Source organism: Orcinus orca, chromosome 10 (genome assembly GCF_937001465.1).
Source record: "Orcinus orca chromosome 10, mOrcOrc1.1, whole genome shotgun sequence".
In the NCBI taxonomy this organism is placed as follows: Eukaryota; Metazoa; Chordata; class Mammalia; order Artiodactyla; family Delphinidae; genus Orcinus; species Orcinus orca.
In genome coordinates, this window is record NC_064568.1 from 74,857,225 (window position 1) to 74,882,674 (window position 25,450).

The 25,450-nt window shown below is 52.3% G+C and overlaps 2 protein-coding genes across 9 annotated transcripts in view; one reads left to right on the forward strand and one right to left on the reverse strand.

Moving 5' to 3' along the window:
• MRPL14 (mitochondrial ribosomal protein L14) lies at positions 1 to 11,889 on the reverse strand. 4 transcript variants are annotated; one of them, XM_004267534.4, is made up of 3 exons: positions 11,731 to 11,889; positions 2,855 to 2,946; positions 1 to 486 (listed from the first exon to the last, which is right to left on the reverse strand). In XM_004267534.4, the coding sequence occupies exons 2-3, from the start codon at positions 2,923 to 2,925 to the stop codon at positions 120 to 122; spliced, it is 438 nt and encodes a 145-aa protein (XP_004267582.1). In that variant the 5' UTR covers positions 2,926 to 2,946; positions 11,731 to 11,889; the 3' UTR covers positions 1 to 119. The 4 variants fall into 4 exon arrangements, with proteins under 4 accessions (XP_004267582.1, XP_033279811.1, XP_033279812.1 ...); XM_033423920.2 differs by having other exon boundaries at positions 1 to 679; positions 11,731 to 11,780; XM_033423921.2 differs by having other exon boundaries at positions 1 to 701; positions 11,731 to 11,748.
• TMEM63B (transmembrane protein 63B) overlaps positions 11,250 to 25,450 on the forward strand; it is a 23,478-nt gene continuing 9,277 nt past the window's right edge. The window contains exons 1-11 of one of the 5 annotated variants that reach the window (XM_004267532.3): positions 11,251 to 11,461; positions 11,952 to 12,073; positions 18,136 to 18,318; positions 18,598 to 18,677; positions 18,944 to 18,982; positions 19,963 to 20,053; positions 21,478 to 21,515; positions 22,492 to 22,634; positions 22,733 to 22,784; positions 23,245 to 23,353; positions 23,993 to 24,063. In XM_004267532.3, the coding sequence (XP_004267580.1) occupies positions 18,160 to 18,318; positions 18,598 to 18,677; positions 18,944 to 18,982; positions 19,963 to 20,053; positions 21,478 to 21,515; positions 22,492 to 22,634; positions 22,733 to 22,784; positions 23,245 to 23,353; positions 23,993 to 24,063 (782 nt within the window). In that variant the 5' untranslated portion in view covers positions 11,251 to 11,461; positions 11,952 to 12,073; positions 18,136 to 18,159. Of the gene's footprint in view, positions 11,462 to 11,951; positions 12,074 to 12,116; positions 12,263 to 15,124; positions 15,149 to 18,135; positions 18,319 to 18,597; positions 18,678 to 18,943; positions 18,983 to 19,962; positions 20,054 to 21,477; positions 21,516 to 22,491; positions 22,635 to 22,732; positions 22,785 to 23,244; positions 23,354 to 23,992; positions 24,064 to 25,450 lie in introns of those variants that run through there. The other 4 variants (XM_033423918.2, XM_049715393.1, XM_033423917.2 and 1 more) reach the window with 4 other exon arrangements.

The window sequence follows — 25,450 nt, forward strand, 5'->3', positions numbered from 1 at the left end:
TACAGGAAAACATTTATTTTCTCACAGCACACTGCGCCCCGGGCTCCCTCTCAGCAGAGGCACCGCTCTCAGAACGGCTCCATCCATGAGCCCCCAGGCAGCCGGTGCCTGGGCTCTGTTCACACAAAGTTCTGGGCAATGGCCAGCACCTTGGAAAACTCGCCTTCCCTCTGGCGTAGGCTGCTGGGGATGGGTGTCTTGATTCGGGTCCCCACAGGGTTCCCGTTGTCCTCGATGAGGACCACGTTGTTAGAGTCGAACCTGGGGGTCATCCTGGGACCAGGCATACGATGCCCCACGATAAGTGCCTTTTTCTTCTGCCCCTTGATGGCCAGCAGGATCCGGTCGCCCACTTTGCCCACCCCGTTCTTGTTATAGACGTGGATGCAGCGAGGAGGGCGATGGTACGGGGTGTTTCCCAGGGCACTGTTGTCCACCACACGCACCCGCGTCATCTTCTGAATTGCACCAAGGCTCCCAGTGGTGCTGGCGGAAGAGGAAAAGAGTCTGAGGTCTGCATCTCTGCTGGTCAGGGCGCAGAGGCCTCTGCCAGACCAGGCTTGGCAGCGTGCACATCAGCAGGGCCCTGACAGAGGTGGTGCCTGGGAAGGCTTCTCTGTGCCCAAGGCAGTGCCCTCACGGTTCTTCACGGCTTCTGCTGCCGGGTCAGGACCTCGATCTGGATGGGTTTTAAAGAGGACCTGATATTCTGTTACAACAAACTGCATGGCAGACTTAATTTAAAGCCTTCGGTTTCCAAAAGGCCTCTGAGGATTAAGGGAATACCTTATGGGCCAGGCCTCGCCCACTGCCTAGCCTGCAAAACCTGCTCCCCCAGAATACGCTGATTACCAAATGTCCCATCTACATGTTGCTGAGAACCAGAAGGTACAAGTGAGTGTGTCTGCTAAGGGAGTCCTTTGACGCAACATAGCAGAAATGGAAAATAAGTCAAGGTAACAATCTTTTGTTTTAATGTATTTTTCCCCACTATAAAGCGTACCTATTAAAGGCAAATAAGCTATTATTAAGCCATCTGATGACAGTGGGAATTCTAGTTTGCTGCCACTAGGACCCTAGTGCTGGTGTTCTCCCGGGTGACCCGGCGTCCTCTTCTCTCATTCCACATGCCTACCCTGGGCAAGGTTCTCTATCCCCATTGTTTCCAGCTAGTAAATTCCATCTCCAGCCCCACTTCTCTCCTATCCTTCGGTCCTATATTTCCACTCCAACTCCTCACGTGTCCTACAGATGCTGCAACTCAGTAGGTCCTACAGTGACTTCATCGCCTCCCCCTGCAAACCTCCTCCCACTGCTGTGTTTCCTGACTAGATGATGGCTTCTCCAGAAAATTCAGCTCCTGAGCCATAAACCTCTCTCCATCACCATCCACTGGCTACCCCGTTCTACTGACACCACTCCTAAACACCTCTGTCCTCTCCCTCCACCCCCGTCGACACCTCCTTCATCCAGCAGCTCACTCTCTTACACCAAGACTATTCCGTTAGTGTCCTAACCAGCTCCCTGCGCACCTCACTCTGCCAACCAGGAGCTCTTTTTAAAATATAAAATGGAGGTCACTCCCCTGCTCAGGACTGGTCAGTGGTTCCCCCACTGTATACACTGTCAACAACCTGGTCTCTATGTACCTGCCTTCTGAGGTCCTCTATCCTGCCACTCACACATTCACTCTGAGCCCCGATGGCCGGGAATCCCTGGAGCTCTCCAAGTGTGCCTGGCCTCTTGGCCCTCCCTGGGGGCCTGGACAGGACCTGCCCCCATGTGCCTTCTGGGAAGGCAGCTGCTATCCTCCTCTTTTCCTCCTCCTCCTCCGTTAGCAGCCCCTGCCTCGGGCCTTCCAAAGAACTGTACAAGCCTCTATTATTATACTGGTCACATTTTCTTAGAGTTATTTGTTTCCAACTTTGCTCCCATGGCCAACTGTGAGAACTCTTCCAGGGCAGGAAGCAATTCTTATTCATCTCTCTATGACCAACCCTGGGCACAGGGCTCAGTAAACACTTGCGGAACGAGTGCATGAACAGGGCCAAAAGGCATGTTTGCCAACAGGAATGCAACCTGTGCTCTCCGCCCTGACTTAGCATCTAAATGGGGAGGGGAGAGGTTGTCAAACTTCCATCATGCTTGAGTTTATGGTAATAAGTATGTGATTTAAAAAATATATATATATATATATTCCATTTTTAAGAGAGAAGGGTTTTTCCCCTCTTTTATTTATATGTTTTTTTAAAAATGAAATATTATAGTTGATTACAATGTTCTGTTAGTTTCAGGTGTATAGCAATGTGACTAAGAATGAGTATATATACTCATATATATCTAAAGTATATATATACTTTAGATATATATAAAATGTATATATATGCATATATATGCATATAGAGTATATATATGTATATATACATATATATGTATATAGAGTATATATTTATATATACACATATGTGTATATATAGAGAATATATATGTGTGTGTGTATATACAAAGTGTATATAAAATGTACATATATACATTTTCTTAAAGGAGAAGGTTTTAATGCACTGGAGGAATGACAGGGTTGAGAGACATCAGATTCACTACAAGAGTCTGGCAAGGATGGAGGTTTCATCATTCTCTATATCCATTCCCAATCCCGTCCTCAACAGCAATATCGCCTCCTTACCTATCCCCCTCACCTGGCCTGACCAAACCCCAGTTCCACCTATGCCTTTGGATTTCCCTGACCCCAAGCCCACCTCCCTGAGTTTCCACTCCCACTCTAGTCACCAATACCCCACCCTGACAGGAGGCTTACTCAAAGACACAGCTTTAAGAACTTAATAGGAAAAGTTACCTGAAACAGCGTTGGCTCAGTGCTCTGCTCACGTGGGCGAAGGGGCCCCAGAGCCCAGTAAAGAAAGCCATGGGATCCCAAGATGGCAAATCCTGCAGGGAAAAAGGGGGGAAAAGGATTTATTTCTAAGTCAATGTCCACACTCAGAGCCAGTAGTTTTTGGTGTTTGGTGTTTGTTTTTTTTTTTTAAGACTTTTGGGGACTTGTGTGGGAGATGGCACTTTGAGCAAAAGATCATTAGTCACTAAATATAAATCTTAGTGGTTAAAAGATACGCAGATGATTAGATGGAATTCCAGCTGCAATTTTGCTGATTCATATTCTAACTGGGGTCAGAGAGCTGGAATGGCCCACCACAGTTCTCGCTGTAGGTTACACAACAGCACAGAGAATGCCTTCATAATTATATCACCTCCACAGCACGAGTCTTCTGGGACACACCCAGGCAGGAAGCACTTCCCACATCCTCCACAGAGGAAAACCTGCACACTGGCCCCTTGTTGACACTCGTGTGCCTCCTGAAACCAGAACTTTTACTCCCTGGAGGAAAGTAGATTATCTGAGCAGCTGCCCACGTTGTCTGTCACCACATCACCTTTCCCCCAAATGTAAAAGCCAGAACACCTGGACAGCTCAAGGTTAGCAAAGGAGTGCCAAAGGATGCCCTTGCCAAGTCACTGACCAAGGCCTCTATTTGGGTCGGTCTCCCAACTGACAACATAACACAGAACAACTACCTACTCGCTGTACAGCAGAAACTAACACAATATTATAAAGCAACTATACCCCAATTAAAAAAAAAAAAGAAAGAAAAACTACCTACCCTACACTGCAGCTGAAAGTGGGCTTTGGGAGAGCAAGCTGGAGACAAAAGAGCAAACGCCAACCCAACACTGGTGACTGACTGCAGCTTGCAGAACCTCAACCCTGTGCTCCCTAGCACCAACCTCTATGGCCATCCCCAGGTTCCTGAAACACCTGGGCACCAGTGAGGGGAATATTTAAGAACAACCTACAGCCAGCTGGGAATTCCAGCTGCAAGACATGCCTGTTTTCCACCCACATGTTTGGCTACAGAGGGCCTCATTCAAGAGCTCTGCTGAGAAAGCCTCTACCACTGTAGTATTTACACACAGCTTTGCCTTGCATAAGTTCAAAGCACCTTAGATAAGAGTTTATTTAATAATGGTGGGGGAAAACTCACTATTTACTTTCACAGAAATACCTAAACACTCCAGAAATGCTTATTAACTACAATTTAGCCTCAAACCTCAAACTTATTCGCCAGTGTTTTCCTTAAGACAACCCAGGAAGCGTTGGCCAAAATGTAAATATGATCAGAAACGTATGCAAAAGAAGGCGGCCTACTTACAGAACTACTAACATCTGACACACAGAATCAAAGACTATCAGATGAGGCCAGCTTTACCCTCACAGCCTGGTAGCCCTGGAGAAGGAGCTATGAGCTTCGGTTTCCCCATCTGTAACATGGGGTTTCCCCACCTGTAACACCTATTCACAAGACGGTCCTGAGGTAAGCCACGCAAAGCACAGAGCATGACGCCCGCACTCAATACACCCTCAATACCTATTAGCCCTCTCCATCATCATCGTCAGCACATCACGTCCCGTTTCGAAGATCAGGAAACTGAGATACAGAGAGAGGAAGGGACTTGCATAAAGCCCCGTAACTAGCCCAGGGCAGAAGCAGAACCAGAAGTGGACTCAGCTTAGGTCCCAGGGTCTTCCCTCCACACCCTACGGCCTCACTCTGCCGTAAAAAGCCCACTTCACACAGGAACTCAGGGTGAGAAGCAGCTTTGAGGGTCACCTGGTCTTTTTCTGCTTTCTTTCTTTATGAAAATGTATCGACTAGTCTAAGTGCTTTACATTATCGTCTCATTTAAGCCTCACAAAAACTACGAAATGGACACTATTATTAGCCCCATTTTATACAGGAGGAAATGAGGCCCAGAGAGGTTAGATAATCTGCCCAAGTCGCACAGCTAGGAGTGACAAAGCTGAAATCTGAACCCCAGAAGTCGGTTTCCTGAACCCACCCTCTGAATCAGCACAGTTAACATGGTAACTTTAACTTAAATATTAATATTTTTCCAACTGTTAGATCATCCTTGTTCCATCAAGAATACTGATGTCACATGAACATTTTACTCAGACCTAACTCAGTGCTTGCTGAATCAACTGAAATGTAGACAAACACCAGGTGAAAGTCATTCACTTTCAACCAATTTAGGTTTTGAATACAATTTGAAGTGTAGGTGGCAAGAAGAGCTCCACACTCTGAGCAATAATGGAAAATTGGCTTTAAAAAAACGGAATAAAAAAAGTAGCTCTGAAAAGCAGTCCTTCTGGTCCAGGCTGCAGTTACGTCCAATCACAGCCAAGCCTTCCCATCTGATGCTGGCGGGCCCCTACTCTCACTCCCTGGGAGAAAAGAGGCTCCTCGGCTCCTCCAAAGAACCCTCAAGGTTAGTCCAGCGCCACCCACATTCCTTCTCCTGAGAATTGCAACATCCAGCCTCTCCACGCTGCATCGCTTCCTCCAGAGCCTTTATGTGAGTCCAAGAAATGCAGAAGTGCCTGGAAGCTTCCCAGCACTTTCCCAACTTGGGCATAACAAACCCCACCATTCAAGGCACCTCCCTAAAATCTACAGGCCAGCCTGTGCACAGACCACACCCAGGCCCCCTCTCTCTGCCTTGCTGAGAAGCCACCACCACAACCTGGGTCCATCTCTGCCCAACCAAACTGCCCTGGCCCCAAACACACCTCCTGCGAGCAGCTCTGTGTAAGGCTACAGCATCTGCTGTCACCCCTCCTGCACACCAAGGACATCTGGGCGTCCTGTGCCAAAGGAACTCTCACTGTGCCAATGTTCACTATCCAAACTCAGACACGGAATAACTCTGGATTTCTATTTTATTTTCTTATTTCTGGAGATGAGGCTGATAGTCCTTAACATTCTAGTTCTTGCTACTCAATATCCACAGAAACCACAGAGATCTTGACAACGTGGCATCTGAACTCACTATAGGAACTCAGGAATCACAGACTCCGGATTACCTGTACTACCCTCAAACGCAAACGTAATACATTCATGGCTGCAGGGAGCACCTCCATTTTCACAAGAAAAGACCAAATTCAAAGACTTTTCACTAGCTCTTTGGTGGATCTGATAGTGACCTCCAGACCCAAAGGACTTAAAGACATCAAATGGACAGCAGTAAGCATTCCTATGAACTTGAACGCATAAAAGAAGCAAATATACTTGTATATTTGTATACAAAAAGAATCTGTGGTCCCCTCCACTGTCACCCCTGCAAAAGATCCCAGCAGGTCCTGACAGAGTGGGAGTACAATAAATACTTGTTGAATAAAATAAATGAGGTAGCCAACAGAAAGACAGATCCCCCCACCCACGGCTCGACACAGGGAAATCCAGACACTGTAGAGATCTCATCCGTATATCGGGAACCAGCACATCACATGCAAACATGCTTTAGGAGAACCATGGTGCTGGTCATGAGAGGATCAGCTCATGCTATGTCTACAGGCCCCTGGAATCATCTCCTCGGTCTGGTGCTTACACTGCCCACTGTGAAAAAACACCATTGCACCACTAAACAACTGGCTCAGATCAGGTAAGAGTAATGAGGGCTACAATTTATTTCAAAGCAACTGACTGACCTTGATGTTATTTCCTAGGATAAATCCATCCTGTAGACATAGGCCCTGATTCACTTCAAATCAGTCTGTATAGAGTGCTTTGTCTCACAAGCAATGTTATTCTGAGTCCTGTGTTTGCACAGGAAGCTAACTCCAATGATATTTCCTCCTCGCCTCTCACTCAGAGGAGGCCAGGTATTCGGAAGACTCCAGCGCCAGAGATGGCTGTTCATGCCACTTCCTGGTCAGCACTAGTACTGCCATCCAGGTTTAGAGTGTGAATAATAACCTCTGGGGGTGGGGGGATGGGGAGGGCAAGAGAAGGAAGGCAAGAGACAGTGAGAGAGGGAGAGGGAGAGAAATTACTTAATACAATCCAAGAGCCGTGCTTACTTCAAATCTTAGTTTAACTTTAAGATCTCCCTTCAGTTCTGGAGGCCAGGGAGGACTGTAGATTTTAGGGACACACAGGTGAGTTTTTCACTTGGCATCACCTTATAGGTGATGGAAGAACACTGCTCCGTGAGAGCAGGGACCGTGCCTGTCCCGTCCAGCGCTACATGCTCAGGACCTAGAACAGTGCCTGGCACACAAATGGAGCTCAGTGAGTATCTGTTAAATGTATAAAATTTATCTGCAATTGCAATTCATCCTCCAGCTCCAGAGAGGCTCCATATTGGTGGGTTGGTGGTCTTTCTTGTGCCCTTCACCCAGGCTCCCAGTAACTTGGGGGAGCTTCCTAGACACTGAGAGCTCATTTTTAGCTAATTGTAATACATAGAGACTGAACTAGAAAAGCAGACAGAAAGAGCCTGATGCTTTGTGAAAACTTAGAAAGTACCATTACTTGAACTTTAGGAATCAGCAAAATGTTGTACTTAGTATCACAGATCCACGTATATTTATACATTGTCTCTACCTGAACAGTTTCCATTTTTAGGTGCCTGGCACGTTTCATAAATTTTAAAGGCCTTTCAAGAGAAACAGGCTCTAAAGAAAAGAGACAAAACAAAAAGTTCAGCCCAACTGCAAAAGAGTGTTTAAAGGAGATTCTGTTAGTAAGTGACAGAAGTGAAAAGAAACACTAGGAGAAATCAAGTGCAAAGCCCAGCCACAAAACGGACAAACTCTGCCTAGTGTAAGGATATAAATGTCCCTAATTAAAGCAGGAAAAAGCAGAGGCCTGGCAGCTTCGAGGAAACAAAAAACAAAAGGGAACTCCCTGGACCCTCTGCCCTGTCATGCTGACAGCCCTTCCCATCTCCTGCAGGTTTCGCCCCAATCATTCTGGACCAAAAAGTACTCGTGTTTGTTGCTTAAATACTCATTACTGATTTGTCCCGGAAGGATTCTCTTTCAGGAAGTTTTGTGAATTGTTTTTTGGTTTTTTTTTTAAAAAAACACATCGTTTGGGAGTTTTTTTAACCTCACATAAGTATACATGTTACACTTCTCAAAGTACTTTCACACAGATCACTTTCTTGGTTGATTTCATTCTTGAGCACCCAGTGGAAACAGAAAGATAAATAACAAAGAGCAACAGTTTGGGGAGGGTTGATTCCTAAGGATTTTGAACAGTTCTGAAGGTTCAATAGAGTAAGTGCCATTTCGCAGGTGGAGAAATTAAGTCAGAATTGCTAAGCGACTTGTCGGCTTGTCCTAGGAAGGGAAGAAGGGTAGAAGGCTGTTTCTACTACACCCTGCACAATACTTGCCCAGCTAAGGTGCTTCTTTAACCACTAATAGACTTCACAGAAACAAAAACACCCCACACAGTGCAAGTATTCTTTCTCCTGTCTTAAAGCTGCCACATAATCTTTTAAAACTCAGGAATTAAAAAGCTGTCTTTTCAATAGACACCTGCACCACAAACAGCACAGCCTGGGACCAACGCTGAAGTTGATTCTGATACATTTGCAAAGGTGTGAGTTTTCACAGCGTTACTATCAAGAAGCAATAGCAATCCCTCATTAGCACCATGGGCTGTTTCTACCATGGCGACCAGTGAGGACCCCAGTTCTCAATCTGGTTCACAAAGAAAAAAACGTTTCCAGGGTTCTTGTCTCTATCTGTTGGTTAACTATACGTGTTTATTTACCTGTATATTTGTTTGCTCCACCTTGTTACAGATTTAAAATCGTGGTTCTTAAAAATATCTGACAGTTCTCCATTATTCAAGTTGGTTTTTCAATGTGTAGATCTTACCTATTTCTAGCTTTGCTCCCCTGCCATCCCCACCTCACAGGTGTGCAAACACCTATAGTTCCAGAAATAAGTTTATAACATTCTTGGTATGGTCTAACTCAGAAAAACTGCACAAGGCAAAGGTAAATTCTACTTAATCACGTACATATTTCTTTCCTATTAGTACCTCTACCAAGCCAGTGGCAAGGAGTCAGGTTTATAGAGATGTCAGGTGGGCAGGCAGGGGGATGGGGGTGGGATGAAAGGCCCAAAGAAAGGGTGTCTCCTCCACCCCCCCTCCCCTCCTCTCCTGCCAAGTCTGTTTCCTTGGAATCCACTACTCCAGACCTCAGTGACTCTGTCAAGCAAGAGTCATTGGTAAGAGCAAAGAGGCAAAGAAATGAACGTGTTTTAGCTTCACTCACGTAAGGGATGGTTTTTCAAGTGGGAGAACCCCTCTCTGAATTAACCAGTAGGACCCAGGTCTGCAGCATAAACAGTTTGTTTCCCAGATTCTGACCAGGGAGAACAGTCTCACTCCCTGATTCTCAGCGCAGCACTATGGGTGTCTCTTTAAGATCACTCAGTCCTGAAAGTGTTTTTCAGCTTAAAGTAGACTAGGAAAAGCACTCCCTCTTTTCTAAAGACATAGATGATTTTTTTTTTTTTTAAGTTTTCGACAAGGAGACTTTCTCACTCTGAGTTGTGTTTCCCTGGTGAATAATAAGCTACCTGGCACTTTTCTTAATAAGAGAGCGTATTACCTGACCCAGAACAACATTTCTGGGATCTGAATCATAGCCCTCTCCTGCAAGCTGGCTCTCATTGTTAATACACATGTAAAATCACCCCTGGGTGAACCAGAACAACCCACTGGCCTCTGAAAAAGGATCAATTGTAACCTGATTTTTGAGACCCTCCCAAGTTCCCACATGGCCATAAAAACTATCCAAGTAACGAAAACAACAGGAAAAGCCATCTTATGTGGGTCCAGGTGTCATAATCCCCCAAGACGGGAGTGGGGTAAGACAGGCTTCAAAGGACTCTTGCATCATGGAAGATTCTAGATAATAAGGAGAGTCTAAATAATTATGTTCAGTGCTCAACAGAGCACCTAAAAAAACGGACTCCAGGGAAGGTTTTTACCCTTCATATTCAGGGGCACTAATAAAACATTCTGGCCATTGTTCCTTCATGGATTCCACAGTGTACTTCATTCAGGTCTCATTTCGGTCTTTTTGAAATGTTTCCTCTTCTCTCTGTCTGTTAGTATGTGGTGACCCTAATTAGGCCCAGGCAGAAATAGATCTGGAACCCACCACATGTTAACACACCTAACTGCATTATTACAAAGATCCTCAGGGGTCCCAAACCCAGGTAACTCCAGACTCCCATTTCCATTTTCCACGTGTCCATTACAAGGGCTACTTGGCAATAGATCACACCAGATTTTCAACCAGAAAATCAATACAACGTGTAAAAAGTTCCATAGAAAATACACATCCAAGAAGCTCTAAGGGCAAAACGGACAATTCCATAAAAGGGAAAAACAACAACAACACAAATAGGACAGATTCCTTTTCATCTAAATGTCTTGCTGCTACCCAAAACAGCTCCCAGAATTCAAACCTACAAAGACTCCTCTCACCAGGCAGTCTACCATACACAGCTTAACCCCACCTCCCTTTCTGGCCTTCTTAGGAAGGCAACCTACTTCCTACCCCAACAAAATCCTTGCTCTTCCATTGTACGTATTTCCATGAGTGATGGGTAAACTGTCTTCTAGCATAATAACCTCCCTGAAAAAAGAGACCCACTCTGTTATTTATTCTATATCCCTGGTGTGCTAACTGCATCCTCGTGGACCATTTTAAATGACTCTAAACACAGGCTGATGAAGCAAGAGCATAAACAGGAGAACACAGGAAACCAATGTGTTTCAAACTTTTCTGTGACACACAGAAACGCATTGCCTAACACCTCCTAATACACTCACACACTCACACGTGTGTATACCTGAAGCAAGTGTCCAGAAACAATACTTACCCTTACCAAGTACAATGCTCTCTGATATTTTCTATTCTACTTCATTTTTTCTTAAATGATGGCCATGATCCACTGAAGTGATTTCCAACTAACCGATGGGACTCAGTTTGAATGGGAATTCAGTTTGAACTGCATCAAAACCTTACAGCTGCATTACACAAGCTACTAATGAACCCTTGAAAAAGCCAGCAGACAGCAGAGACACCGGTCAGCCACAAGAACCAGACACACCCAGGTAGGCAGTGTCCTTCCTCTGTCCAGCAGCCCAAGTTCAAGTATCTCCCAACTTCCCAGCTTTTCCCTAGTAACCCGAGGTGACTCTGTCATATGCTCTTTTGTACGGGAGTTACACACACACACACACACACACACACACACACCCTCTCTCTCCTTCCTCTCTCTCTTCCTTCCAGCCTTAATCCCTGGCAGGTGCAGCCTCTGATGAAATGAGAAACCAGGGAAACCCCTGAAGCCAGGGTAGCCACTCATAGGCATGACAGTGAAAGCGGTGGACTCATTCTCCACACCACAGAAGCGCCTGACAAACGAGTCACAAAGTCATCTCAAGACCCAGATTGGGAAAGGAAAGGGAGAAACAGAGTAGACAAACCCGAGCAGCCGCGCCAGAGGGACCGGCCGAGGCCACCTCGTGAGACCTAGCGGCAGCCCGCCCAGTCCCCGGGAAGACAGGTGAGCGCAGGCCGGGGGCACGGGGTCGCAGGGGCCACCGGAGCCCTCGCCGCCCTTGGGGGATGGGAGGGAGGAGGGTCCGGGTCAGAGGACTCCTTCCCCGTCGGGACCCTCCCACTGCTCCTCCACCCCCAGAGGGCCCACGATCCTCGCACTCCGGCCCTTCCTCACCCATCTCGGAGTGTGCGCCACCCCTCCTGCGGGGAAGCAAGGGAGAGAGGAAGCAGAGAGTTCGGAGAGTGACGTCCCCTCCCCCCTCCACTCCATACCGCCTTCGCCGCCCTGGAATATCCTGCCGCGGGCCCCCACAGGCCCAGGGCCGCCTTCCCCCTATGCAGCCTCTCGCCCTGCGCCTGCGCGTCGGACCCAGCTACGTGGACGGCGATCTGAGAGTGCGCCCGCTCCTTGCGTGTGCCGGCGTGGGGGGAGGGACCTGCGCGGCCCCGCCCCCTCATCCTCCCCCTCCCTCCTCCCGCTCCCCCTCCCCCAGACACTGCCGCGGCCGCCGCAGGAGCCCGGAGCTCCAGCCGCCCAGCGACTCCCCTCCCCCTCCCCCAGCCCCGCCCCGCCCCAACCCGGGGCTCCGAGCCGGAGCTGAGTCTGCGCCTGGGGGTGAGTACGAGACCCTTCCCCAGCGCCCTCTCTTTTCTTTGAGGATCCCACCACCACCCAAAGAAAAACCCCGGTCTCAGCTGCGCGTCCCCTCCCTTCAACCTCCTGCGGGACCCAGAGGTGCCCGGGCCCGCGGGACCAGGGGTGCCGCGCGCTGCCTCCAACCCCGCACCGTCCTGAGCCTATCATGTGAGTGCTCCGACCCCTGCCGGGGGTCCAGAGGTACACCTACCTCTGTCCCCACCCCTCGAGAGATCTGAGGGGTGGGACCCCCGCCCCCGGCCCCCTAGCGCCACTCTTCTCCCACCTGCCCGGTCCAGGTGCACGTCCCCTCCGTGGTTCCAGCAGCGCCCCATCAGCCGCCGCCGCTGTGGGGAATCTGCCGCCCCCGCCCCCGAGTTTTGAATTCCAGGGTCTCCAAGTCCAATGTCCTCGGTGTCTTTTATCTTTTCTCCTGCTCCAGGGGCCGAGTACCCCAGAAGCCGGCCCGGGGCAGGGATTCGGGCATCGGCAAGGGCAGGGTTTGCGAGGCCGGCCGCTGCCCCCGGTCCGTCTGGGGACTGGTCGGAGGACTGGGGAGGCGACTGGCCCCGGGAGTGTGTCCTCTCCTTGCGCCCCATACAGTACAGTTCATTCATGAGCCGCCCGGGCCTGCGTTGGAGGGTGCGGTGGGGAAAGGATTCGGACTCGGAACCGGAGTGGGGCAAAGGCCCTGTTGGGGGGAGGGGGGGCGGTGTGCTTTGTCCCTCCTGGCCTGCTGGACCACCTGGGGAGGACAGTTCCAAAGCTTTGGCGCCTTCTTCCCCAGAAGAGAAGGATGCTTGGGAAGTGGAGAGGAGAGGTCAGAGGGGCCGGCTGCCCTTGGGGCTCTGTGCTGCCTCCTGCCTGGGTCCCCTGGGTGGAGGTCTGGCCGCTCAGCACTCCACTTTCCTGGAGCGGGGGAGGGGGGCGCACAGGCGGGAGGGCCAGGACTTCTGTACCCAATACTACTCTCTAGCCTCTCCCTGGGTCTGCAGCAGCCCAGGAAGAGTAAGGCCACCCTAGCCCCTCCTGAGGAGGGGCCCCCAGACCTGCCTCCCAGGAACATGTGAGGAGGGGAGTGACAGTGTCTGTCAGGCTTTCAGCGGGGGGGCTGGGGGGGTGGGGTGCTGGCAGCATGACTGTCCTCCAGGGTACCAGAGGGTCCAGGCCCTGGCATGCCCCAGGTGGCACATGCTGGGGCCTGCTGTTGGCTCACCCAGTTGGGTCTTGGCCTATGGGTGGGTGGGTAGGGATGTGTCAAGGCAGAAGGCAGGTGGTGAGTAGCTAACAATCCCCTTTTGGACATCCTACAAGTTCCCTCCAATTACAACAGTTTTGGAGACCTGGGTTCAAATTCCAGCTCTGCCATTCTTTAGCTGTGCGACCTTGACAAGTTACTTAACTTGTCTGAACCTTAGTGTCAGTTAAAGAGTATGTTTACTACCATCTCCTTACGAGATTACTCATGGGCATCAAACTAGATAGTACAGGTAAAGAGCTTGGCACCCTGCCTGTTAGTGGATCAATAGGAGTTCTCTTCCCTGAACTTCTGACCCATCCTGGCATAGCACCACCTCCCATGCCCCCACCTCCCAGCCTGCTACAGATGGATCAGTTTGTTTGAGGAGTTTGGAAACATTCTCTGCCACTCGGTGGCAGAGTCCTGAAAGCAGTGTAAGCCCTTAGGTCTAGACAAGAAGCCCATCCGGACTGAGGGGTTCTAGCATATTAAATTCTGTTTTATTTGCTTTTTACCAGTTCTCCTTCATTAAACCAACCCCTTTTATTCCACACTTTATTGATAACAGTAGCTAATTTTTTTAGAATCCATTTGTACCTTGAACTGTGTTAAGAGCTTTACCTAAATCATCTTGTTTAATCTTCAAAACAACCACATGACTGAATTATTATCCCCATTTACAGACGAAGGAACTGAGGCCCAGGGTGGTGAGGTAGTGTCGCCAGGTCAGAAGCCAGATCTGTCTCATCCTAGAGCCTGTACTCTTAACCACCAGGCTCTGTTGCTGGTCCCCTACACCAGCCTCAGAACCTGAAATCACAAACCCAGCGTGGAAGGTCTGGGAGCTAGAAGCAAGAGGGAAGGCAAACAGGTAGAAATAGGATGTGGCATTTTCTCCAGAGCTGTAGGTGGCAACCCCCAGCCCCCAACCACCAGTATCCTGATGGAAGTGGCTCCTCTGTTGGCCGAGGCCGAAAAGTGCGGTGGTTAAAAGCATGGGCTTGAGCCAGGTTGCCTAGGTCCATACCCAGATCTATCACAGACTAGCTGTGTGCCATTGAACAGGTGACGTACACTCTCTGTACCTCAGTGTCCTCCTAGTGTTGTGATGGGGAGTAAACAAGATAACATTTGTAAAGCACTTAGAACAGTGCCTGGCACAAAATATGAGTTCAATAGGTATTTGTTAAATGCATTCTTTTCCTACCACTTTTATCCTCGTTTGTGGATGCATTTTTGACCATCTCTCTGAAGTTGGTAGGGATGGAGCATTAATATTTCTTTGTTACACATTGAAAGACTGAGGCCCAGGTTACATAGTAACAGAACTAGCCTCCGTCTTCATCTCCTCCCAACAGACCACACTGCCTTCCTATGATCCCAAGCCCTAAATTAAATCTTCCCTAATAACTCTTTAAGAAAAAAACTTTTAATTTATAGCTCCCTCCCCACCCCACCCCCACCATGCAAACACTTCTTGATGATAAAGTAACCATCAGTTAGCTAGAAATAAAATCCTCCATCACTTTCCCTGCACACTTCCAGCTAAAGCCTCAGTGTCAGGCTAGAGAAATTCTGGGATACCACTGCTCAGGCAACCCTGTGGAGTGGATAAACTGCCCCTCTCTCCCCCAAACATTTTGCCTCAGTCTCTTCCCTTCTCTCATCTGCTCTCAGTGAAGGCTTTGAGAGCAGCTGCTCCGGGTGAAATTGAGCCCAGCAACCCCGCCTCCACAATTAAGAGCTTGGAGTACCCTGTCAGCAAGCTGAGCCACCAGCCCTGGCTCCACCCTTTCCTGCCCTGTGACCTCCCTGTGAGTGGCTTCTCCACTGGAGTCCCTGCTTCCTGCCCTGTCAAATGGGGAGCGTGCCCTGCCTTCCTGTTGGTGCAGGTGGGAAGAGCAGTGCAGTTGCAGAGGGGAGAGTGCTTTGTGACTGTAAAGAGGGAGGCAGCAGATGGACCTGGTGACTTCAGTTACTAAGCACGTACCTGGACCCTCACCTACGCTACTGGGTCCCCTTATGTAGGAGCTCCCAGAATGTTCCACCTTCCTTGGAGTGGAGAGGATAGAATGGAAGGGGGATGCTGCTCCAGGGGTTTGTACATTACATTCTGGCCTGGTGGAGCCTTGGAGTTTTGGAGAGAAACAGGCAAGGAGTGGGTATGGGCTGGATCGATTTCTGGAGTGCATTAGAGTTGGGACTTAAGGGAGGGGGGACTTGTGTAGAGGCCCCCCAGTTACCACAGCAAGATACCTCTACCTACCTTTAACCTTTCCTGGTGCACCTTATGTTTACATACCCAGGCTCCCAGACACACCCACATACACACCCCCACTTAGAGACCAACGACTCTCTTCATTTCCATGGATTGCCATGTAGTCACCCAGCTCTCCACCTCCCACCCCACACACACACAGATACACATATCAACACAAGTTTACACACCTAAACACACACATTCTCACAGTGCTGTGGTGTTCCCTAGCCAGGGAACACGTAATGAGTGTTCATCGAAGCTTCTGTAGTCTGCAGAGTCCTGTTCTAGACGCATCAGAAAAGCATCAAGGTGCCCTGAAAAGTGTTAAGGCTCTAGAAAGAAGTTGACCTAGGTTTGATCCCCAGGTCCCTTATTTTATGAGCAGTATGACTTCGGGAAACCTACTTAACTTCTCTGAGCCCCATGCCCTCACCTTAAAATGACAATGACATCCAACTCTGGAGTGTCAATGATTAAATGAAAAATGTATATATTCTTGAAACAGTGGGCGCTCCATACATGGCACCTGCTACAATTACTAAGTTAATGGTTTTTTTTTTTTTTAAGGCAACTTGGGCTGGAAAGGAAGAGGGAGGCATAACACACAGGGCAGTTATTCCCTTAGCCTTCCTAACCCAGGCTTTTCAGAGACTCCCTGGGACCAAGTGAGACACACAGACAACCCCAGCTTCCCTTCCATCTGACAGCTAGTGCGTCTTGCCCTGCAGTTGAAATGTTAGGAAGAGGCAGGGGCAAGTATGGGATTGGTGGGCAGGAGAAACCTTCCGAACCACCCCCGGGGGCTGGGGGACACTTGCTTTCCAGAGTTGCAGTCACCGATTCTATGTTTGTTGTTTTCTCTCTTTGCCTGGTTTCCTTTCTTCCCCGGGGACCCCCACACACACACACGTACAAGGCAGAGCTTCAGTGTTGTCAGCGGAAGGGGCCCCCAGGGGCCCTCCAGTAGGATGGGGGTGGGGCCATGGTGCCACGGCCACACTTCTCCGCCCCAGGAGCCTCCCCAGAACCGGGCTCAGCTCGGTCCCCAGGCACTTCCAGAATCCAGGCATCCAGGCTGGCTGCCCCTTTCCTCCTCCTCCCTACCCATCCACCAGACCGTAGAGGGCTGGACAACCAGACAGTGGCAGGGAACCAGGCCGGAGGACACTACCCTGGCTGCAGGGGGCTTGGGCCAGATGAGAGGCCCCCACCCACTCTCCCTTCCTTTGCCAATGGAGAAGCTCGCTGCAGGGCATGGCATTCCCAGCCTGCCCTGCTCCAGGGGCAGGAGCAGGGCACTCTGGGAGTTGTAGTCCTCACAACTCAGGTGCAAAGAAAATTGGAAAGAGGTGAGGAGGCTGGAGGGGGGAAAGGTGTAGTTGCTGCCGTGGCCCAGGAAAAAGAATGAGGGTAAAACAGGTGTAGCTGGGGCGAGTGAGGCAGGTCACACAAACCCAGAAGTCCTGCTTTTTTTTTTTTTTAATCTCTCAGAGATTACTTTTTTAAATAAATTTATTTATTTATTCTTGGCTACATTGGGTTTTCGTTGCTGCAGCCTGCACGCAGGCTTCCTCTAGTTGTGGCGAGCGGGGGCTACTCTTAGTTGCAGTGTGTGTGCTTCTCATTGCGGTGGCTTCTCTTGTTGCAGAGCACAGGCTCTAGGCATGTGGACTTCAGTAGTTGTGGTGAGGGGGCTCAGTAGTTGTGGCTCACGGGCTCTAGAGCGCAGGCTCAGTAGTTGTGGTGCACGGGCTTAGTTGCTCACAGCATGTGGGATGTTCCCGGACCAGGGCTCAAACCCGTGTCCCCTGCATTGGCAGGAGAATTCTCAACCACTGCGCCACCAGGGAAGCCCCAGAAGTCCTGCTTTTTAATGGACTTCCCACTCTGACTCCATCCTCAGACCCCTACTCTGAGGACAGAGGGACAACTCTAAAGCTGAACATCTTATTTTGAAGCCAGTTATATTGGGAAGATGATTAACAGAGCTGAAAACTGAACAAATGAAACCATGCCATTTTTCTAATAGGGGTAGAAAGAAAAGATCAGGATTAGGTAACTGGCTCCTGACCCATCCTCCTCTGGTCTAGAGACCCCTCCACTTAGACCTAAGAACCCTCCCCATCTTCCCTCAGGCTCAGCTCTGCCCCCTGCCTGAGACAGACAGAGACAGAGGCAGAGAGTTTGTGTTGGGAAAGAGAGAGAGGGAAGGGAGAGGCGATGTGTGTGTAGGGAGGTAAATGCTAGAGACTCTCAGACAGCTTCCAGCTTAGAAAAACCAGTCTCCCTAGTCCAGACCTGAGCCAAGTTCTCTAGATCCAGGGTGGGGTTGCATCCCGAGAGCCAGTGAAGGTAAATCCATGTGACTCAACCCTCTCCTCCCCAGGCCCTTATCTCCAGAGGCCACAGCTTCCATCCACCCAGGCAGCCCGGGGATCTGCCCTCACTGTCCCCTGCCCACGCCCATCCTGCCGGAGCCATGAACAGAACCGTGAGGGGGACAGGGGCCGAGCCCAGCTGACTGCTCTGCCCTCTTCCCAGGAGGACCATGCGGCAGTAGCAGCCATGCTGCCCTTCCTGCTGGCCACACTGGGCACCACCGCCCTCAACAACAGCAATCCCAAGGACTACTGCTACAGTGCCCGCATCCGCAGCACCGTCCTGCAGGGCCTGCCGTTCGGGGGCGTCCCCACCGTGCTGGCTCTGGACTTCATGTGCTTCCTTGTGAGTGCCCACATGCCACCCTCCACCCTTGGCACTCACACCCTGTACGTAGCTGGCCAACACCTGCAGCTCTAACCACTCTCCCACCTGCCCCTGGCTCCCCAGGCATGACTGCAGGAGGGAATGCCCATCACCCAGCCCAAGCCTAGCCTCTGACCATTCTCCCCAGCCAGAGTCATCCCTTTCTAAGACAAAAATTCTGCCCCTCTGCCCTGCCGTCCCGGCTAGTCCAGGGGGTGAACGGCCTCTCCTCCTGCCAACCACCCTCTCCTTCCTCAGGCACTGCTGTTCTTGTTCTCTATCCTCCGGAAGGTGGCCTGGGACTATGGGCGGCTGGCCTTGGTGACAGATGCAGACAGGTAAGGCTCCGGGACCCGCCGCTACCCCTACACACAGGCTTGCGTGTGCACGCACATGCGCACACAGCACACGTGCACCCACACATCTCGTCCACACTCCTCGGGGAGAGGAGGAGAGCCAGCCTGTTCTCATCCTCTTTGGTGGGGGGATGAAGAGGGACTGGTCCCAGAGTGGGCATGAGGGCCCACAGCTGGGCCTTTGTCCCTTGCCAGTCCCTGGAGACACACCCCTGCCCCCGCTAACCCTGTCTGTTCTCTGTCCCCAGGCGCCAGCGGCAGGAGAGGGACCGAGTGGAACAGGAATAGTATGTGGGGCAGCAGCCCCCTCATCCCCACTAAACCAGCTTTCCGTTTTCTTCTCTTTCATGCTTCTCTTCTCTTCCTGCCACGTTGTCGGTTTCTCTTTTCAGCTTTCTCCTCTGCAGGCTCATGTTCGGATTAACGCAGGTGGTGTGCTTTGCAGAGCAGGGGGCTCCCCAGCTTGTCTCTGCCGCACTCCCCCGTCTCTCCCTCTGGCCCCCAGCCTGGGAGAAATCCCTCCCCTTGTGCCCCATACACGCAGGCCTCAGCAGTCCTGGTTCGCTGGGGTGGGGAAGCCATCCTCCCGAGAACCCACAGTATAGTCGTCCTGTCGGTTGCAGAGACAAGATTGGGTGTCTCCGGTGCCTTCTCACCCCCTAACAGCTAGTTCTTCCTATTCCAGGGTTCCCTGCTCACCCCTTCTGGAGGCCTGGGAGGGGGGCTGCCAGAGAAGCTCTGAGTCTGGCCTTCTGTGTCCATCACCGTCTCTGTCTATAGGCCTGGCATTGGAGTTGCAGCAGCTGCTGGGGTCAGGGAACAGGGAGGGTGGAGGACACCCCCCCAGCCCCCCTCCCCCCCGGGCCTTCTAGGGCTCTCCTGGTCCAGCCTGGCCTTCACCACACCCCCTCCACTGCCCTGTGCCCGGTGTGGGATCTGCGCCCCCATCCCCCACTGGTCAGCTCCGGAACTGCAGGGCCAGCTCACATTCTTCCTTCAACCTCCATGGGGTGCTGATGAACACTACCCCCTCCCTTCACCCCCATGCCCTGCATCAGTGCCCCCCAGGTCACCCGGGTCCCCTGAAGGGAAGGGGCGGGTTTAAGGGAGGCAGGGAGAGGGCAGTCACTCATCCCCGCTTCTGCCTCTGTGCTTTCTGTGCCTTGTCTGGACCCTGGAGCTCTGGAGTGGAAGCCCACCCACTTCACCTGGCTCCCCAGGGACTCGGACTCACCAGCTCTCTGATCTCTCATCTCCCCACCCCCAGTGTGGCCTCAGCTATGCACGGGGACAGTCATGACCGGTATGAGCGTCTCACGTCTGTCTCCAGCTCCGTCGACTTTGACCAAAGAGACAATGTGAGTGCCCTCCCCCCAACTTCTTATCACCCCTTCCTCCAGGGAAGGTGGGCTCAGCAGCCTGTAGCTTCCAGTGCTACGGAGTCAGGGGCCTGTGGAGTGTGGCCTTTTCCTCAGCAAGGGTAATGCTTGTCCGAGAGCCACGGGGTAGCCCCTGAACCCAGAACTCCTGGCTCTGTCTTCTGTGGCAGCCTCCAAACCAGCATAGGTTGAACATCTGTGATTTCTAAACGTCATTTGCCCTGATAGAGTTCTGTGCCTGCCTCCAGTGATCAATGCTAAGGACGACTGTTTTCTTAGATGTGGTTCTAGAAGTAATAATGAGCCTTCCAGGCCCACCTAGCAAAACACACAGTCCCTTGTGCTGCTCAGAGGTTGCAGGCTGGCAGCCCCTGGCTGCCTGGGGCCAGCTGACCTGCTTGTAGGTTGGAGCTGAGGGGCAGGGGCCCCTGTAGACAGGGCATGTACTTGGTGATGCAAGGGGACCCCAGACCCCTTTCAGGTCAGACACCACACTCCTGCCTGGCCCTCTGTCATCCTGCCGGGCTCAGAACTCTAATCCTGGTCAGAACCTAATCCTCAGGCCCTAGGGTGGCACTGATCAGTCCAGCTTAGGCTGTGGGCCCTGGGGGCGGCAGCTCCTGTAGCCGCCATAGCAGAAGCCTGTCAGCTTCCTGAGTTGGACTCACTGGTAAGTGGCAAAGCAAAGCTATCACCCCTGCCAGCCAGCGGTGTCCAGATGATCCCCAGACTCAGGTGATGTTGGCAACAGGTGGCACAGTCCTGCATCTTAGCTGGAGGGCACCTCTCTCCCTCATCCCGGTAGGAAGTTGAGGGAGGGTCTCCCTGTCCAGCCCTGCCCCGCGTATCCCCACTCTGCCCTGAGTGGGGTCTCTGTCTGAAGACAAGCCTGGGGGCTTGAGAGCAGGACATTGCAGCTCACGGTGGCCCTGGGCTGGTCCCTCTGGGGCATCCTGGAAGGTAGGTGCAGGACCTTGGGCAGCGTAGCCCACCGCTCTGCTCTTGGCAGCCACGTCGCAAACTCGCCACGTTAGCTGCAGGCCTGAGGTCCCGTCCTAGAACCCTGAACCCCGCCCATCCCCACCCTGGCCCACACAACTGCAGGACTTTCTCCGGTTCTGCCGCCCCCTTGGGTGTTTGTGGGGATCTGCACTCTGGGCACGAGCGTCCGCCGATGACCCCCTTTGGCCTTGGTCCTTTTTCTTCTCTGAGGGCTGGCACCTTTCCTGTCCCCTTCTCTGGGGCTGAGCTAGTTTCTGTGGGGACTGTGGGAGCTGTGACAGGTGAGCCACAGCCTGCAGGTGGGTACAAGGTCGGGGTTGGCTGGAGGGCAGGCTTGAGGGGGAAGGGAGGCTCGGGCTGGTGGGGTGAGGACTCTAGCCGATAGCCCTCTGTCCCTGCAGGGTTTCTGTTCCTGGCTGACAGCCATCTTCAGGATAAAGTAAGTGAACGGTCTTCAGGCTCTAAAGAAAGAAAAAAACAGAGAGAAACTTCAGACCTGTCATCTCCCTACAAAGTCCAGAGACCAGCAGCTTTGAGGGCCTTAGCGCTCCTAGCCAGCCCAGCACCTTCCTCCCTGCTCCAGGGAGCCAGGCCCCCACTGCTCCTCCAAGCCGGCCTCGCTTTACCCCCTGACAGTCTCCTGTGCACCCGCCTGCCTGGGGTCCCGCTCTGCCCTCAGCTCTCCCCACCCCTGCCACCCCATGAGAGCAGGGGCTCACGCCGCCGCCTCAGAGCCTCGGGCAGCTAGCGGGTGGGGGCATCAGGCAGGCTGGGAGCAGCCAGCCCGCAGCAGGCAGGAGCCAGTACCCAGCAGGCAGAGGTCAGGAGATGGAGCCAGAGTGTGGCAGGCAGGCAGTGAGCCCTGAGAGAGGCAGGAAGCGCGGACAGGTCAGCACCACCACCGCCCTCGGCCCTGGGCCCCTGGGGCCCCTCCCCAAGTCTAAAGGGCTTCGCCAGCACCCCTAAAGCGCCACTGCTTCCCAGACCTCCCTCCTCCCTCCCGCCTCTGCCTCTTCCTGCCACCATCCTTGTCCTCCCTTTCCAGATTATCCTCTTACTTCCTTTTCTCCCCATTCCTCACTGTTCTTCCTCTCTGCAGTCTTCCTTCTTCTTTTCCTTCTTTCTCCCCTTCCTTTGCTTTCTTCCCCCCTCATCCCTCTCCTCCTCTGTTTTCCCTTTCCCTCCCCTTCTCTCTGCATCCTTCCTTTTTCTCCCTCCCTTTCCCTCTCTCTCTTTCCTCCCTCCCCTCCCAGAACATGGGGGACCCAGAGCCCCCCCTTTCAGCCCCCCCGTCCTGCTGCCAGACTGGCAGGGGCTAGGGCGGACGTGGGCTGGGGTGGGCAAGGGCAGGCGAGCCGAGCGGCCCCTCTGTTGCCCTGGTCCTCACCGCATCCCTCTGTCCCCGGCGCCTGCAGGGATGACGAGATCCGGGATAAATGTGGTGGCGACGCTGTGCACTACCTGTCCTTCCAGCGACACATCATTGGGCTGCTGGTGGTCGTGGGCGTCCTCTCCGTAGGCATCGTGCTGCCCGTCAACTTCTCAGGGGACCTGCTGGGTCAGTGAGGGCCAGGATGGGCGGGGCGGGGAGAGGAGGGGGCAGGAGGGGATGTGCCCTGACCCCACCGTCGTCCTCTCCCTCCTCCCACCCCCCAGAGAACAATGCCTACAGCTTCGGGAGAACCACCATTGCCAACTTGAAATCAGGGTAAGGGTGGGAAGCTGGTCAGTGAGGCCTGGGTCTGCGGCCAGAGTCTGGGTGGGAACAGGGAGGAGAGGAAAAAGGGAGTGTTCAGTGGAGAGATGCTGAGGCTGCAGAGATGGCTGTGGGTCCCTGAGGGCTTAGGATGGAAACAGAAGGAGCAGATCCCAGGGATGGCCAGATAGAGAAGAGCCGTGTGCAACCCTAGGCCAAGGAGGGCTGGTTGGTGATGGTTGGAGGGCAGTATAGCCAGCAGGTAGGGCATGAAGAGATGACTTCTTGGGGACGTTTCAGTTGGAATGGAACAATCTTGGGGTCTGGAGGATGTGGGGTGTGGGGCCCGCCTTGGGAGGGGGTCAGAAGTGCTCTAGGGGCCCTGTACCAGGGTTTAATTAACAGCGGGAGGTTGCGGGTGTCTGAGAGTGTTCCCAACCCCCGTGGCTCCATGCTCCCCTCTGCCCTCCAGGAACAACCTGCTCTGGCTGCACACCTCCTTCGCCTTCCTGTACCTGCTGCTCACCGTCTACAGCATGCGCAGGCACACCTCCAAGATGCGCTACAAGGAGGACGACCTGGTGAGTGGAGCAGAGCCCAGGTCCGCGCCCAAGCCCAGCCCCTCCCCTTCCCTCCAGGCCTCTCCTGCCCGAGTCCTAAGGGGTATCGGCTGGCTGGCTCCGGGTGAGGCCAGCTGGCTTTGAATCCTGGCTCAGCAGCTCAGGATTCCTCTGCCCCACCATCCTGCCAGTTAAGTTACCTCTCCCAGCCTCAGTTTCCTCATCTGTGAAATGAGAGAACAGTCCCTCTCCCGAGGTAGGTGGGGGTGAGGTGAGGCCGTAAGGCACCGGGGCAGGAAATACCTGCGGTGGGTATCACGGGAGTGATTGTCCCTCTCCTTCAATATTCACTCCCCAAACCAGTACTGAATGCCCACTGCATGCCACCCACTGTGCTGGGGCCTCACAGCCTGAGGATCTGAGAGTAGAACCTCCTCTTCCCACTGTGTAACCCCTCAGGGAGCAAGGGGCCTGGGGCTCTCACTCTGTTCACTGCCTGATTTCTATTAGAAACACTCCCCCTGCTTTCCCTGGGCCTGGCTTCTCCCAAGGCCTCCTCCTACTCCTGTCTGCTCCTCTCTGCTCACCTGTTCCCCACCTCTCCCTGCATTCTCCCGGATCGGAGCCTCAGGAAGGCCAACCTGCCCCGTCTCACCCCAGGTGAAGCGGACTCTCTTCATCAACGGAATCTCCAAATATGCAGAGTCAGAGAAGATCAAGAAGCATTTTGAGTGAGCAGCTCCTCCACTCCCACCCCTAGGACCTGTGGACCCTTCTTTGCTTTCCATCTCCAAGGGCATCCTCACACGCCTCTCTCTCGGGAGGGTCAGGGGCTGCAGTGAGGGGTGGAGGTTAGGCTAAGGAAGAATTCTCTGACTCCAGGACGGTCTAGCACTTGGACTGGACCTCAGAGCCCTCAAAGAGCAGGAGAAATACTTGAAAAATGAGTCCCCTGGGCCTCTCGTCCTGGCTTGAACAGGGTCATGGAGTGTCGACCCCACGTCCACGGGCCCTTGGGGTGTGTGGCCTTCTCAGAACTGTGCATGGCATTCCAGAGCTTGTGTGCAGACCAGCAGGGAGAAGCTCCTCGGCTTTCAGTGGATCCTCAAGGAGCCCAGGAGAGCCTGGACTGCATGTTCTCCGAGACGCTCTTTAGCTGGAAGTCTGTCTTAGTGAGGGGTGGATATACACCTCCAGGGGGCCAGAACAGTGTACAGGATTAGGAATCCTATCACACATCCATCTGTCCATTCAGCAAACATTCTCAGGTGCTGTTGAGGTCACTGCGATGGCCTGGGGACTATGAAAATGAGTACGAGGCCAGCCAGCTCTCGGGGCATCCGTTGATCCGGTACACTGTTTATGGTACACTTACTGTGTGCTTCATCCCAAGAAGACAAAGAAGAGCCGGGCTTGATCGGTGGGGAGCTCACTGTCCAAGTTGTCTGTTTCAGGGGTCAGTGGGTGATTTTGTTTAGGAAACAGTCTGATTAAAATTAGCGGTCAGCCTATGAGCAGGGGTTGGGGAGACGGCAATCCTGACTGGAGTTTTTAGGGTCGGTACAGTGAGCATTACGGAACAGCCTTTTTATTGACCCGTTCATTCCACAGCACAGTGGATATTTACTGAGCACCTACTATATGCAGGCTGTTGGCCCAGGCCTGGGCCTGTGGTGCTGAGCAGGACGCAGCCCTTGTCCTCGTGGAGCCCCTGGCTAGCTGTCAGCATCAGGCAGGGTCTGGGGTCCAGGTCTGCAGTCTGTCTGGGTTGGAGGACTGACCCAGCACAATCAGGGGTTATCCTGTGTACAAAATCAGGGAACCTGTGTGGTGGGGATTAGGGGATTAGAGATTAGTCGGGTGAAAATGAGGGCTCAGCCTGCCACAGGGCTAAAGGGCCTTCCGAAGAGGAACCCTAAAATGGTCTGAGCAATAGCAGTGTCTGGGGAAAGGTCTGAAGCCTCCTGGGAAGTGCTTTTCAAGGACCCCGTCCCAGATTTAAGTTTCCAAATTCTCGTGGGTTTGGTCCATCTTGTTACTTTAGAACCATGTCTCCTGAATCTTTAACACTTGGTGTTTCCTCTTTAAAAATTAAAAAAAAAAAGAAAGAAAAAGACA

Bases quoted from the DNA above. Each gene is read 5' to 3' on its own strand.
- MRPL14 (XM_004267534.4), bottom strand. From the start codon at position 2,925: ATGGCTTTCTTTACTGGGCTCTGGGGCCCCTTCGCCCACGTGAGCAGA. The intron at 487-2,854 runs GTAACTTTTCCT...CTCTTCCGCCAG, and splicing joins CTGAGCCAACGCTGTTTCAG to CACCACTGGGAGCCTTGGTG.